Here is a 15727-nt window from a genome sequence, read left to right on the forward strand (position 1 = left end):
TCGATCTTTAGTGAATATACCCCTTATGCTGGGCATACAATTATCTGGTCAGATATCTATCCAATCTGGCTGGTTGGAATGAAAACCTGGTAATGTATGGGAGCAAATGACAATCGATCATATGGTTTTAAACACTGAAAAACGGACAAAAAACAATTGTTCAAATTGGTTCAGTTTGTTTCAACCAATTTGTCTGAACGACCATTTTTGTCCGTTTTCCAGTGTTTGTGAGTAAATGGTCATTTGCTCCCATACACTACCAGATTTTCATTTTAACCAGCCAGATTGGACAGATAATTGTATTGCATACACACCTATAGATATATCTGTCCTATATGTCTGGTAGGAAGGAAAAATCTGGTAAAGTAATAGAAATTTGCTCCTAAACCCTGGATAACGGACCAGATTTTCCTTCGCACCAGACAGATATTTATAGATGTGTACATACCCTTAGTCTCCCATCCTAATGAGTCTGCGACTGCATGCTCCTCTCTGAGAGGCGCCATGATGCAGAAATGTCTGCCTACCTGCCTGCTCTCCGCTCCCCTCTGATGCTGCAGGAAGCCGGGGGGCAGATGGGATTTGGTTTTGATAAACCCACGTAGTATCCAGTGGCAATTAGCTGGGTCACATCCTGCAGCAGGTGGGAGAGAGGGAAAGCTCAGTCTCCTCCCCTTGCTCTGCTAATTGGCCAGTGAGTGTCCTGCAGCAGGTGGGAGAGGGGGAAAGCTCAGTCTCCTCCCCTTGCTCTGCTAATTGGCCAGTGAGTGTCCTGCAGCAGGTGGGAGAGAGGGAAAGCTCAGTCTCCTCCCCTTGCTCTGCTAATTGGCCAGTGAGTGTCCTGGAGCGGGTGGGAGAGAGGGAAAGCACAGTCTCCTCCCCTTGCTCTGCTAATTGGCCAGTGAGTGTCCTGGAGCGGGTGGGAGAGAGGGAAAGCAGTCTCCTCCCCTTGCTCTGCTAATTGGCCAGTGAGTGCCCTGGAGCGGGTGGGAGAGAGGGAAAGCACAGTCTCAACCCCGTTCTGTACGAATTGGCCAGATCACACCCTGGAGCAGAGGAGAATGAGAAAGGCAGTCGCCACCTCTTAAGGGGGGTATCCACTAGACGATAAAGTTGAACGATTGAACGATGATAAAATCGTTCGATAATCGTTCAAACATAGTTTGCAAATCGTGCAGTAATTGTTTGCAACGAGTACGATGCGCGCTCCCGCTGGTCGTTTGATCGTCTCCTCCATCGACTGAACATGCAGGTCAATTTCACTTGATTGCTTACACATCGTTTACACATCGTTCACGCTGAACGATCAAACGATGAACCACTATCTGCTCACTATAGCTGAAAGCTCTCAATCACAGATTAAAACAGTTTATTGTTAGATCTTTTGCAAATCTTTTGCAAATTGTTCAGAGTGGAAGATCATATTTCAAGGGAAACTTCAAGGGAAAATCGTTAAGAGGTTGGACAGGGATAAAATAGTCTAGTGGATGCCCCCCATTACTCTGCGAATTGGCCAGTGTGTGTCCTGGAGCAGGTGGGAAAGATGGAAAGCACAGTCTCCTCCCATCCAATAAAAGGTGTATGATAACCGTATTAGGAGTCAGAGGACTGGGCTGAGCAGCAGTAAATAGAAGACCCATTTCTCAGGGGTGTAAATGTCAATTATGAGCATTTAAGACTTACTTTGAGCTTGCCAGTAGCTTTGTACATTTTTTCATACCCGATGTGCATCATGAACATGGGCAGCGCCTCCTGAGCTTTCTTGCGCACGTCCCCATTGCGGTCCTCCAGGCAGTAGTACAAATATGGGACGCACAGCAGCAAATCGGAAGGAACAGAAGGCAATGTGGGCAGTTTCTCTGCCAGCCACTTCAGGAGCTACAAACAAGGAAAAGAAACTTAAACTCCACCAACATGCTCAGTCTCCTTTACTCGTCTAGTGGGAGCCACCTTACAAGTACACATATATAATAGGTCATACCTCCTGCCTCAAAAAAGGATTTTCCTTTTTCAGTTCTTCAGAGAGATCTTCTCCTTCCAGCCACTCCTTCATACCAGTCTGTTCCACCCAAGCATTGAGAGTCACTAGTGCCGCAGCCCTGACATTTACCTGAAGAGGAGACCATCGGTAGTAGTGTCAGAAATTGCAAAGGATCGTTAGGAAAACCCGATCAGGCTGAATATACAAATCACCTCCCTACGACAAAGGTGTTTGATTCGAGGGAGTGACTGATTAAAACACCTGTGGGGACATTTTGGATATTCAGCCTGGACTGCTTAGGGTGTTCTGATTCAATTTAATAACGTTTTAAGATCTAGAGTATTTTTTTTTTTTTTTACAGCCCCTTCCTAGGCCAAAAAGGTTCTTAATTGAATAAATTTTTTCCAGAATTTCACAATAAGTAACTTACCTGTCATCCTTAGGTTTAGCCATGTGGTGCACCCAGCATAGGGTTGCAAAAGAATAAAAATGGATCTTGTCCTGGACCACCAAACCAATCCGTGGAACCCTTGCAAGTGCCCCCATTGCACGCAGTTTGGGAACCACTATCATTTTAATTATATTTTTAATTTAAGCCAATAAGTGGCTGCCATAGGCTGACCTGAAATCTGCACACACACTGTCCCCAGCAGCCAACAGTGATTGAGAAGAAAGAGCGTGTGCTTTTTTGAGGTAAATTTGAAAGTGCCCAAGCTACTGTCACTACACTCCATAGCTCAGAACCAGTATTCCCCACTGGACTCATAGGGAGGAGGAGAGTTTAATTGGTGTCCCTCTCAAATTGGTACATGCAAGTACTTATCCCATAGGTCCATGGACACCATGAACTCTCCCTGTTTGATGTGGTTGATGACCATCTTCATGGACTCCCTCTTTAACCATTCCACCCTCAACGGAACATATAGGCAATTCAGGTTAATAGATTTAGAAGAAGAGTAGCAGGAACCCTGTGAAACTGTTAGAATAACCAAACAAACCAGCAGGGAAAAAATATGGTTAAGACCCAAAAACCTTGCACGCCTGAGCGTGAGGGGGGGGGAAATCGCAGTGCTCACCAGCCTGCTTAAGAGAAAAGTATTCAACGGAAAGTTGACCAAAAATGCAATCTTCTCTTGCAGCAAGGTTGGGGAACACTGGACCATGGGATGTTCAAAAGCCACTCCCAGGTGAGGGAACACACAGGCTGCCTGACCGGAGAACTGTACTCCCAAACATGGGTGCCGCCAGAGGCAAAAATAAACCTGAAACGTAAAAATGAGCAAACGTGCGGAGAGGGGACCAGATAGCCGCACGCTGGCCCTGTGCTGCTGAAGTCCCGCGTCATGATGCCCATAAGAGCACCACCGCCCTTGCGGAAGGGACTGATACCCGGTCTGGTGGCAGAAAACCAGCACCAGAATAGGCTGAAGCGAGACAGCAGCCCCAACGCGCAATGGGTTGCGAAGTAGCCGGCCCACCATGTACATGCGTGTCAGAAGGACCAGTCAAGAACAGTGTGGCGTACCAAGAAGGCGGATCCCAGGAACTGCAAAGCTCAGAACAAATAGCATAGCCAGATCATCCCAGTCACAGGAATCTGCCGAAGGAGGAAGAACTGGAAGGACAATATCCTGGTGTAAATACAAGCCCAAAATCTTTTATGGAGAACTGCCCAATCTTCATGGAAGACAAGGGAAAAAAATAATATATAAAAAGGCTTCTCGCCAACCCTAACATGGAACTATGCCGAGAGAAGGCAAGAGCCCTAAGGAAGACCAGCTTCCAAGCAACAAATTTAATATCCATGGAACGCAGCGACTTCAGTGGAGCATGTGAGAGCCGATGAGACTAGAGTAAGCCTCCACGCGGACGAAATGTCTGAATATGCAATCATAAAAAAATGTTGGGTCCTCAGAAGAAAAACCAAGTCGTGAACCGGCCTCCAAACCCTCCAGCAGGAAGGCAAAGAAACGCAACAGCCGAAATTTTGTAACGGTTAAACCAGAAGAGGCAGAGTTTCCAAACCCGGGGTAAGTGCGAGATGGAAATGGAGTCCGGGCTCACAGCCTGGTGCAGACCATGAGAAAGAAAAAACTTCATCTTTCCTACTCTGAGTCCCAGAGGTCCAGTTGTGGAAACCAACCAAGGAAAGTGCCCTTGTAAAAAATGGCCTAGTCGCAGCCGGTCTTGACGAAGTGGAAGACGCCACACCGGACCTGTAGAACGTGGGAAAATGTCCACGTACCATGTCCTGGGTAGCCAGCCTGGAGCCACTAGGAGTACCTTCACTCAGGAAGCCACAATGTCACTGGAGACCTGAGGAAACAGTGGAGACGGCGGAAACAAATGCTCCGGCTGAAAAATTCCACTGAACAGTCAAGGCAGCCACTACGGAAGCCAGAAAATTGCGGTGAGGCCATAATGCTATCCATTACACTGTCTGTGCTGTCAAAGCTGCGGCATGCGCCTCGATTGGTTTGGCGTAGGTTGCCACAGACCTCGCCGAAGAGTCAGTAGAGCCATAGGAGACAGAACCAAATGTTCCCTTACAAATAACACAGGCAACACAGCAAAGACAGGAAAGGCAACAGAAAAGGAAATATACTTGGTCTTCCTGACAAGCCCAATGCTGCAGAGGAGAGGAGTTGGGGAGAGAACTGCAACAGCTGATGATCTCAGCTTGCATGTCCATAAATGCTCCGGGAGTTCAGCAGTCATTTACCTGACAAGTTGTAGCAGCCAGGACTTGGATCACTGCTGCTGGAGTGTAAAGGGGAGGCTGGCAGCTACAGGCTCCACTGCCCTGATCCATGGCTGCACTCCCTCTCTGCATCAAGTGCTACTCCCCATCCAGGGGAAAAAAAAAAACTTAGAAGTTGGTATTGCTCCGTCTGAGCAGCCCGTGAGGCGCACACTACCGCAATGGAGCCGCCCTCATTAAGTCCGCCATCCGGAACAGTGCTGCCGCCCATCTCTCTAAGAATTAAAAAAATAAATTAAAAAATAGTGAGCGTGCCCAGTCCCCAGGCGGCCTCTCCTGGAGACCGGAGTGCTCTGTGGGGGGGTCCCGCCTGAGCGCATGCCCCACAGGAAAGGGAAAAGGAAAGACTGCATCGCAAACCCATCCACAACGTGCCCTTACTCCTCAGGCACTTAACGAAGACTGGCATTGTGGGATTGCAGGAGGTAGGTGTGTAGTATGTGTGTGCATCATATAAATAACTCAGAGCACAAGCTTCTGCCACTACAGCCATGGCCAAAATTTGGAGACTAGCACAAGTATTGGTTTTCACAAAGTTTGCTGCTTCAGTGTTTTTAGACCTGTATGTCAGAAGTTACTATTGTATACTGAAGTAAAATTACAAGCATTTCATAAGTGTCAAAGGCTTTTATTGACAATTACATTAAGTTTATGCAAAGAGGCAATATTTGCAGTGTTGACCCTTTTTTCAAGACCTCTGCACTTCGCCCTGGCATGCTGTCAATCAACTTCTGGGCCACATACTGACTGATGGCCGCCCATACTTGCCTAATCAATTCTTGGAGTTTGTCAGAATTTGTGGGTGTTTGTTTGTCCTCCCGCCTCTTGAGGATTGACCATAAGTTATCAATGGGATTAAGGTATGGGGAGTTTCCCGGCCATGGACCCAAAATTTTTATGTTTTGTACCCAGAGTCACTTAGTTATCACTATCACCTTATGGCAATGTGCTCCATCATGCTGGAAAAGGCATTGTTCGTCAAACTGTTCTTGGACGGTTGGGAGAAGTTGCTCTTGGACGAGGTTATGGTACCATTCATTATACATGGCTGTGTTCTTCAGCAAAATTGTGAGAGTGATCCCACTCCCTTGGCTGAGAAGCAACCCCGCACTTGGTCTCAGGATGCTTTACTGTTGGCATGACACAGGACTGATTGTAGCACTCACCTTTCCTTCTCCGGACAAGTGTTTTTCCAGAAACCCCATACAATCTGGAAGGGGATTCATCAGAGAAAATAACTTTACCCCAGTCCTCAGCAGTCCAATCCCTGTACCTTTTGCAGAATATCAGTCTGTCCCTGATGTTTTTCCTGGAGAGAAGTGGCTTCTTTGCTGCCTTTGACACCAGGCCATCCGCCAAAAGTCTTCGGCTCACTGTGCGTGAAGATGCACTCACACCTGCCTGCTGCCATTCCTGAGCAAGCTCTGCATGGGTTGTGCCCCGATCCCGCAGCTGAATCAACTTTAGTACACGGCCCTGGCAATTGATGGACATTCTTGGGCACCCTGAAGCCTTCTTTACAACTATTGAACCTCTCTTCTTGAAGTTCTTGATGATCCAATAAATGGTTGATTTATGTGCAATCTTACTAACAGCAATATTCTTGCCTGTGAAGCCCTTTTTGTGCAAAGCAATGTGTGTTTCCTTGCAGGTAACCATGGTTAATAGAGGAACAATGATTTCAAGCTCCACCCTCCTTTTAAAGCTTCCAGTCTGTTATTCCAACTCAGTCAGAATTACAGAGTGATCTCCAGCCGTGTCCTCGTCAACATGCTCACCTGTGTTAACGAGAGAATCACTGACATGGCAGCTGTTTTTTTTGTGGCAGGGCCGAAATGCAGTGGAAAATGTTTTTGGGATTAAAGTTCATTGTCATGGCAAAGAGGGACTTTGCAATACATCCGATAACTCATGACATTCTGGAGTATATTCAAATTGCCATGATAAAAACTGAAGCAGCAGACTTTGCAAAAACCAATACTTGTGTCATTCTCAAAACTCAAGTGTTCCCCAATAGCATGCTTGAGGAAAAGCATTTAATTCTGATTGGTGATGAAAATGGACCAACCTCCAGCTATGAAACCTGCCGTCTGTAGTTGCTATTGCAAAAGTTCCTATCAGCAAAAGGGACAGCTCCTGTGGATGTTGGCGATCCCAAACACTTTGATCAACAGTCATCTTAGACCCTGCATCTGCCTTCTGGCTTTGAGCCAGAGCTTGGTGAGAGTTTGAGACCCATGGTGATGGCAAGCTGCTCTAGGATGCCCAAAGTCTGCTAAACCAAAATCCTAATCGCCGACACCAGCAACCAGAGCGGTGTCTATCAACATTCAGAATGACTATGGGCATAGTGGCCAGGTCCTACCCAGGTGAATTAAGTTCCCACACACACACTCTGCTGGATTCTCCATCAGACATTCCCATATTGTGATCCCAAAAAGTTCCACAGTACGCGGGGCTCTAGACACTAGTAGAAGGGTCCGCATCAGGACCACTAAACTACATGGTCTGGAGCCTGGTCCCACATTTAGTCCCAGAAAACTGTTGAGAGAGCCCACCAAAGAGCTACAGGACCATGGGAACGGCATAGAAATTATGGTAGCTATCCTAAAAACAGAATTTCCCCTCTTAGTCAGATGACTATATTGAGATAGCTGCTGTCTGACCAATCACCACCTGGATCAGAGCTCTGAGAGGAGAGGGAACCAGACCTCTAATAGATTTAAAGTGCCAAACAGCTCCCTCAGTCATCTATGCCCTATGGTTCTGCAGTGTCCCCCAACTGAATAAGTGAATGGAATAATAGCGGCTCGCAAGGTGAGTGGCACTGACAACGTTCAGGTATTATAGACCTCAACTTATGGACTTCAGACATTACAAATGATCCAGCTTCACAGCAGTACAAAAAGACAGGGTAGTTTCCAGAACAATTTAATACACATTAGCTAAACTTCAAAGGGTAGTGCCAAACGTACTGCATCAATGAAACAAGCTAGACATTTCAATAAACTCACCTTGCTATCTCCCAACACTGTAATGATAGGCATGCCCAAGTTTTTCACGTGTGCTTTTATATTGGCACCCATGGCGGTGGCAAGCTGCTGTAGGATGCCCAAAGTCTGCTGAACCTGATAGAAAAAACACATTAACTTCATGTTAAGTGGTTACAAAAGCAGAATTATGCATTGTTCAGGAGTAGGAAGACCTATAAAAGGAAAATACGGTTCTAACATCTTTACAAAGGCCTGTTTTATCTTCAGCTGTAGGGAAGCAGTCATGACAAGACATACCAGGATTTTGTTGGAGTCATTGAGCCGACCGTTAAGAGCGCTCTGTAGCTCTCCGATATTGGGAAGGATGAACTTTGCCTCGTTAATTATGGCAGTCACTTCATCAAGACCCTCTTTGCGGATTTTCCAATTTTTATCCCCAATTTTAGACACTAGATCAGACGTAATTTTGTCACTGGAGGAAAGCAAGGGAACAGAAAAATATATATATTAGATGTGGAGTTATGCAGACAGAACACCATCACAAGTAGCCACTAACTGAACGTTTGCTTAATGAATATTTCTTACAGAATCATATAGAAGCCAAGATTACCTGATATCTGTCCTGGGCAGCAGATCCATAACATCGGCAGGAGAGTCATCTTCCTGATCCTCTCCTTCCTCACCCTCCTCACCCCCTGAACCAGTCTTGGTAGAGCCACGAGTCGGTGCTGGTGGGGTCTGACCCTTCATCTGTCAATTGGAACACACTGCTGAGAAACACTGGAGGGTTGGAATGGGTAGTTTGGCCAGCACTCCTTTTTAAAGCTCCAGCGAAGACTCAGAATATGGGCTTAGATATAAGACTATGTCAATCTTTGATTAGACATAGATGGGATGACCCTACGATCACCACATGACATTGGATATTAGGAAGTGTGTCTATGCTACACAATGGTGCTGATCATGAGATCATTGCTTTAAACACACCACAAGAGAAGTATTTTTTCCTCCATCTGTTACGTCTCCCGCGTCCTACATACCTTCTCAAACTCTGCATCAATCTGAGAGAGGAGAGCAGGCTTTTCTTCCTCGAAGAACATGCGCAGCGGAGCTCCCATATACAGATACATCACACCCAGCAAGGTGATGGCCGAGGTCCTAATAGCCTGTTTTAAAAAGGACATCATGAGTCAGATAGGAAATGGCATTGGGACAGGTATCTCTCCCACAAGACACTTACTGGGTTTGTGGCAGCCAGAGCAATCTTCACATTGCTGATAAATGCCTTGACATGGAGGCTGAAATGAATGGGATATATTTAGATTATAGTTTATGAAATATGCTCAGAACAGAAGGTGTTGATGCGGTTACGTGTGGCTTTTGGGTCAGTCATTTATAGTGATCACAGCACACTTTCCTCGGCTACAGTCTGTAAGGCGGGTGCCAAAGTTATTACTAAAGAACTCACCCAGCAAATCCAAACTCTTTAATCGCATTTGAGAGCCAGTTTAGAGTTTCCGATTGGTTCTTTGGATTCTTCTGAGCAAAAGCCAGTGATACAACCTACAGATTGAGACGTCATGCATCAGAGCACAGATTGATATCTTGCCCAGATAGTTAGCTGTAAGGTTCTGGGTTGACCTCTTTACCTGTTCTGCAGTCCAGGGTAGTGAGCAGGCCTCGGCTATAGCACTAAGAGCTTCCTTGGCATTCCCTCCACATTTCACATCTCCCACTTTATCTACCAGCCCATCGAGGACCACATGGGCGGAGGTTTTGGAAAAGTTGCCTTTCTGCCCAATGAGAGCCACAATGTGTAGCTTCATCTGCATGACCTGGAAACACAAATAAAAATATAGGAGTGGAGATGGTAAGCAGACAAGCACTCTAGACCGTCAGGATTGTCTACTTATAACAAAACCAGCATTAAAAATAGAGGAGGGTCAGGATTATACCTACCTGGAAGTTTGTCTCTTTAAAACCAGGTTTCTTGGCAAGCATTTTGACTAGTGCTTGGCAGGGTATGTCATTCTTTTCCATGGTTTCAACAGCCTGGAAAAAGCCATCCAATACACGGTGTTTAGAAACTAAAAGGATCAGAAACGTCCATGTAATCTACTAGACAAGCTGTGGGTTACCTTTTGGAATTCCTCCATGCTTGCCAACCTTTCCTTCCAGTTGCCGCTGTCCAACTGCTGCATGCAAGAGGCAGGAAGAACTGCTGCCGCTTTCTCTTCACAGGCCTCAGGCTACAAGACAAGATGCCCCAGAGAAGTGCTCCATTGATGTCAGCATGAATAATAATCAAGGATTCTACTAGAAATGGTTGCAGGGTCTGTTTTATACCAGTACACTTACCGAGAGCTCCTGTTCAATAACCTCTTTGGCTTCTGCTGCCTTCTTGCCCTTAGCACCTCCTGCAGCAGACGTTGATGCTTTGGCCTTTTTGACAGGTCCTCCAGCCTTATATGAAGAGAAAAGGGGTTAGGCACCACAGCACCGCCATTCAGGGAGTAGGCAGCCTTCACTACAATAAACACACCTTGGCAGCAGGTGGTTTCTTAGGCACCATGCCTGGTTTGGCTGCATCCTTCTCACTGGCTGCACTCTGAGAGGGTGCAGTCTTCCCTGGACCTGCAACAGGTGCTTTGGTTTCTTTCTTTTCTCCAGATGCCCCTCCAGCCTTCTTGCCATAAGCCAGTTCCACCTTGTCTGCACATTCTTTGATCTGTGAAAAAAAATAAACCTCCTTTAAAAAAAAAAAAAAAAAAAAAAAAGTGTTGTGTGTACATGGCTAGGTTTTAAATGTAGTGGTCCATGCTTTGGCTACATAGACTATAAAGCTTTAGGTCAGTATCTTACCCTATCAAGCTTCAGCTTGTCCACCTCACCAAGAAAAGTGTTCACCGCTTTCTCGCCAACTACTTTTTGGGCGGTGCCCAGCGCCTCAAAGGCTGCATCTCTGACTTCTGGAGCAGAGTCATTGATTTGCTGTGAAGTAAAAACAAACCACATGAGCCAACAGATAAATATCCGAGCTGCGTACAAAGATGGTGGAAGCCTATTTTTTGTGGATGAACCAATATATTTAGTCCATTAGTACAGCAGACCTTTGTGCCTTATACTTCAGTAATGTAATTAGCTCCTAGTAATTAAATGGCAGAACGTTGATTGAGCCTTCAAACAAACACCTTTACGGATGTGACTGGTTTCCTTTCGGTTAAGGATCCGCCATTAGCAATAACACAGCTTTAGTGGTAAACCAAGACATGCCATGCTCATTGTAGGGGAATGTAGTGCCTTTACCGATGACCAGGATGCCTAGCTTTAGCCCGAAGACTAAATCCTGACAGCCGGCATCCTGAACGAAGATAAGCGGGGACAAGTTAGTGTTAGCCGCGGGGGAGGAGGGTCGGGTTAAGGCAACCCGGGGGAAAATTAGGGTTAGGCACCCCTTCCCCAGGAGGGTTAGGCACCTCTAAGGGAGGGGTATGGTAGAGAGGGGAGGGTTAATATATACTTACGAGCCCGTCGGGATGCCGCTGTCGGAATATGGACCGGCGGCTGCTCAGCTGCCAGTATGTCATACCCATTCCCATTGTAGTAGTGGAATCGTACTATGCATAATGGCATTGGCACTATGTGGATCAAGGGACAGTATGCTGGGAACTAGTGGGGTTAGCGGCACAGTGGCTTTATACTGTGCATTACAGGAAGTTTGCATTTGTAAGAGAAGTTAAACTAAAAACTGTTGCGTTTGTATTGCGAGTAGTTTTACAGTGTAACAGTTTATATACAGCACATCAGTGTGTTTATTGGTAGCTTTTGTAGCATATATAGGAATATGAGGAAATAGGATAATTCTGTATAACAAAAGGCTGACTGTTCCAAACGATTGCATTCGTCATGATGAATATTGTAATCCTGAATCTAGATATGGGATACGGATGTATATTGTGCTATGGAGACGGGAGTACACTCGCAGTAGTATATGGAAGTAGCGGTATAGTATAGGGGGCAAGCCTGGAAGGAAACTGCGACACATTGTAATATAGGATATGACATATTTAAAGAAACAGCCCTTAAAACTTCTGATCTCCAGTAAGGACCAGCCCCAAGCTAGGAGTCTCACACAGGGTCTCAGGATCACACTCCTCTGTGGGCAGACAGGCCTTCATACTAAGTATTCTTCAGTGTAATACTCTTGGTTTCCTTCTATATAAAAGCAAAGGTCCTCTGGAATAACATCTAGCTTTATCTTGAAAAAGGACCAAAGTTAGAATTTTGGCACTCCCAGTAAAATCCCTCTCTAATCCATCTGGGGGGGGGGGGGGGACACTGGCAATGACAATAGGTTGAGGAGTTCAGGCGCTAAATAAAATGTAAGTGTTAGGGGCTAGAGGGGCAGAGCCTCCCACCTCCATCAGACCTCAGTTTTAATTTTCCAACAAAGGCCCATATTCAATTACCCGCGAAAAGTCAAGCCGCAATGTTTTTGCCACCTTCGCGTGTTTTGAGATACTTTTTCTGTGCACCCTCTCGCTTAACTCCATATTCAATTCCAAAAGACTTGAAAAGGCAAACAGGCGACATCGTCGGAAAGCAAAACAGGCGAAACAGTCCCTAAGAATTTGGGGAAATCAGTCTGTACTCCAGAAAAAGCTGCACTAACATTGGAAATCCGTATAGAAGTGTCCTAATAAAAGTGTTGTTTTCTTAAAGTGTCAGAATTGGCGGTTATATGGCTTATACACATAAGTGCTGAAATATTTATCCCAAAAGAAATTGCTTTCCATCATAAGTACTGAGGTCAAATTTGGGGTACATGAAAATGGGTACTAGCATATTTTGAGGTCTCTAAAGTGAAGAATTAAAAAAATCTGAATAATAAACCTGCAGCAGCCTCGTGCAATCCCAAACACACCCGTCCCATCCATATGGCCACCCAAAGTACCAGGCCTCCCGCTTTATTCATTTTCGCCCCAAAACGGACATGTAATTTTTGGGGTCTTCGAAATTTTAATGTTGTTAGGACTGTAGTTATTAGGGGGGGGGGGGGGGGTGCCCAAAGGGGTTCTGGACCAAATGTTTTTAGGACTGTAGTTAGAAGGGGGGGGGGTGGCAACGACAGTCTGAATGAACAGCACGTGAAACCTTTTGCCCAATACAAGCATCACAGGAACCAAGGGGTGTGGAACGGTAAAATTTGGTAAACGTATGCACAGAGGACCAGGTCACTGCTCTGCACAGCTGCACAACGGAAGCTCTGTGGTGAACTGTCCAAGAGGCCCCTATTGCACTAGTAGAAGGAGCTCAGAGAGAAGGTGGAACAGACTTATCCGCAGCAAAGATAAGCCTGGCGGTTGGCAGCGGTAATCCAACAGGCAATGGAACCTTGAATGCTGGCCAATAAGGATGCAGATCTAGAAGACGCGGCCTGCCCTGTAAAAGTCTGAAGAACCACCCAGTCAGGATGAAAAATTACCAATGGAGGCCTACAAGACATGGCCACTAATTTGGAGACATGTTGACGCAATGGCCAGCAGAAAAGCCACCTTCAACATAAGGTACCGCAATTCCACGGTCTCAAGAGGTTTGAATGAGAGACTCTGAAGAGCGTCTAACACCAAACAGGTCTTAATCCCCATAGAATATCCATCACACACTGCCCTCTGCAACCACAAGTAACCAGTGTCTAGGAGCCAGTAACCCCAGCTAAACAGGTCCCCAGTTGGTGCTGTATACTTGCAGCCTTAGAAGATGGCGCCAGAGTCTGTTCAGCGTGCCAAGGAGGGAAGGCGGAGGAGCCAAAAACAATCTCACTGGGAGAATGGCAATTATGGTACCAGAAAGAGTATAGGCGTCACAACCCAGTTCTACAGCAGTGGTAGGAAGTGGGTGCTTACCGAAACCCAGAATTATTACTCAGAAGCCTTCCAGATTCGGTCAACAGATGTTTAGACTTTGGCTTACCATACTGACGACGTACTTTATCAGTGATTGCAAAATACACACTATAGCGAGTTTTTACGCGCTACATGAACATTGGGACACTTTTTTTTTTTTTTTTAAACTGAGCGGGTCCTGTAGAACGCGCCGTTTGTCCTGTGTAGCGCTGCAGCATCCAATCACCGCTGGCGGCTTCTCAACCAATTGCAGCCGGCACATTCTCCTCACTACAGCTTCCAGAATCCCCCCCTTGGTGCTTGCGGCTCCCCCTCCCTCTGTATCCGCATTCTGCAGCATGCCGTGCCGCCCGCTCCTCTCAGAGTCTGTCAGACAGACTCCGTCCCTCTACCACACACTCTGCTGCCGCAGCCACTCTACTTTTCACTGTGCCTCAGTGGGGATCTCGGAACAGAGGAGGGGTGTCTGTGGGGGATGTCTGACCCAGACGGGAAAATTGTTGGCTGTGGGCCTGCCTCTAGCACTGTCACAGCTACGGTCTGCACTTACCCCTCCCTGCCCCCAGCTCTGCCCACAATAATGCCTATCTAGCCCCAGCTCTACCACAACTTATCTATGCTTTTACCCCCAGCTCTACCCCCTACTGCCGATTGCCCTTAACCCCCTCTATCCCAACTGTTAACTGCCCCCAGCTCTGTCTAAACTGCTACCTGCCCTCACCCCCCATAATATGTAATGGGACCCAAAAACAGTGGAGTAGGACCCCAATTTTTGAAAGTGAGGGGTCCCTGGGATCGCTCACCACGATCACTGCTTTATGCCGTTTTCACCATTTTCCCTTAGGATATATCTTCAGCCAGTTCTCAAACACTTAGTATCACTAGATACTGTTCAAACCAGTTAATTTACACATAGTTGAGGCAAATCTTAAGGTGCGTACACACGTAACGATTTTTTGGATGATTTGTCGTTAACGACGTTATCGTTAAGCCTTACAAAAAACCGTCCAGTTTCAGGGACAAAACGATGACTACCAAGGCGCGCTCCCGTTTGTAGTTATCGTTCATCGCCCATTCTGACTGTCCTACATGACTTTCAGCGAAGCACAGCCATCCTCGTTGCGAAAAATCGTTCATTTCATTACATAAATTTGTTCTATTTTTCAAGGGAAAATCTGAAGGGAAATAGTTAACTACACAAATCGTTACGTGTGTACTCACAACTTTCATCTGCATAATGCAATCTACGTAACTCGGATGCTGGGCTTTTGCCTCACTATGGGCTGAATACCCACACAAGGCCATCGTGTATTATGTGTAACAAAGTGGAGGACAATGTGTTCATACAAAGGAATAAACCAATCGATTTCAAGCGGTAAGATGTTACCAGGCAAAGGATATTGGTATACACCTACACCCTACAGCAGTGGTTCTCAAACTCGGTCCTCAGGACCCCACACAGGTCACTTTCTGCAGGTCACCCAGCAGCTGCACAGGTGTAGTCATTAGTCACTGACACGTTTAAAAAGATCCACAGGTGCAGCTAACTGTTTCACTAGTAATTATGTGAGGAGACCTGCAAAACATGCACAGTTAGCTGCACCTGTGGATCTTTTTAAACGTGTCAGTGACTGATGAATACACCTGTGCAGCTGCTGGGTGACCTGCAAAAAGTGACCTGTGTGGGGTCCTGAGGACTGAGTGGAGAACCTGTGCCCTACAGAATCTATATCAATTTTCCCCTCTACACATACTATAAATTGTATTGGACTATGTAATCTGTTTAAATTCAAGGACTTAAATGTAAACATTGAATACAATTTGTTAAATTAATATTAATTTCATAAATGCTAGTACACAATATTTTAAATGAAATTATGCCTTGCAGGTAAGCTTTAATGATATAATTTGTAGTATTTTGAGCAAATATGATTAATATACCACTTAAACTGGTTATACTTTATAAGTTAGTTATAGTGATCAATAGTATATTTGCTACAGTATTATAATAAAACCTACAGTGCCATAAAGCATAGGGCGGAATTAAATTCAACCTGAATTGAATAGCGCTGGGAGGGTGCTCCCG

At 45.8% G+C, this 15727-nt stretch overlaps 1 protein-coding gene across 12 annotated transcripts in view; it reads right to left on the reverse strand.

The window, feature by feature from the left end:
- The window catches only part of CKAP5 (cytoskeleton associated protein 5), a 107700-nt gene that overhangs the window by 54832 nt on the left and 37141 nt on the right, over positions 1 to 15727 (reverse strand). For all 12 annotated transcript variants that reach the window (XM_088459456.1, XM_088459466.1, XM_088459465.1 and 9 more), the window contains exons 12-25: positions 10598 to 10726; positions 10278 to 10463; positions 10094 to 10198; positions 9874 to 9984; positions 9695 to 9787; positions 9385 to 9570; positions 9204 to 9298; positions 8976 to 9033; positions 8776 to 8901; positions 8346 to 8485; positions 8033 to 8207; positions 7757 to 7870; positions 1982 to 2110; positions 1684 to 1878 (exon numbers count right to left, since the gene is read on the reverse strand). In XM_088459456.1, coding sequence (XP_088315582.1) covers positions 1684 to 1878; positions 1982 to 2110; positions 7757 to 7870; positions 8033 to 8207; positions 8346 to 8485; positions 8776 to 8901; positions 8976 to 9033; positions 9204 to 9298; positions 9385 to 9570; positions 9695 to 9787; positions 9874 to 9984; positions 10094 to 10198; positions 10278 to 10463; positions 10598 to 10726 — 1842 coding nt within the window. The remainder of the gene's footprint in view (positions 1 to 1683; positions 1879 to 1981; positions 2111 to 7756; positions 7871 to 8032; positions 8208 to 8345; positions 8486 to 8775; positions 8902 to 8975; positions 9034 to 9203; positions 9299 to 9384; positions 9571 to 9694; positions 9788 to 9873; positions 9985 to 10093; positions 10199 to 10277; positions 10464 to 10597; positions 10727 to 15727) is intronic.

Source organism: Taudactylus pleione, unplaced genomic scaffold, assembly GCF_031769625.1.
Source record: "Taudactylus pleione unplaced genomic scaffold, aTauple2 ptg000911l, whole genome shotgun sequence".
NCBI lineage: Eukaryota > Metazoa > Chordata > Amphibia > Anura > Myobatrachidae > Taudactylus > Taudactylus pleione.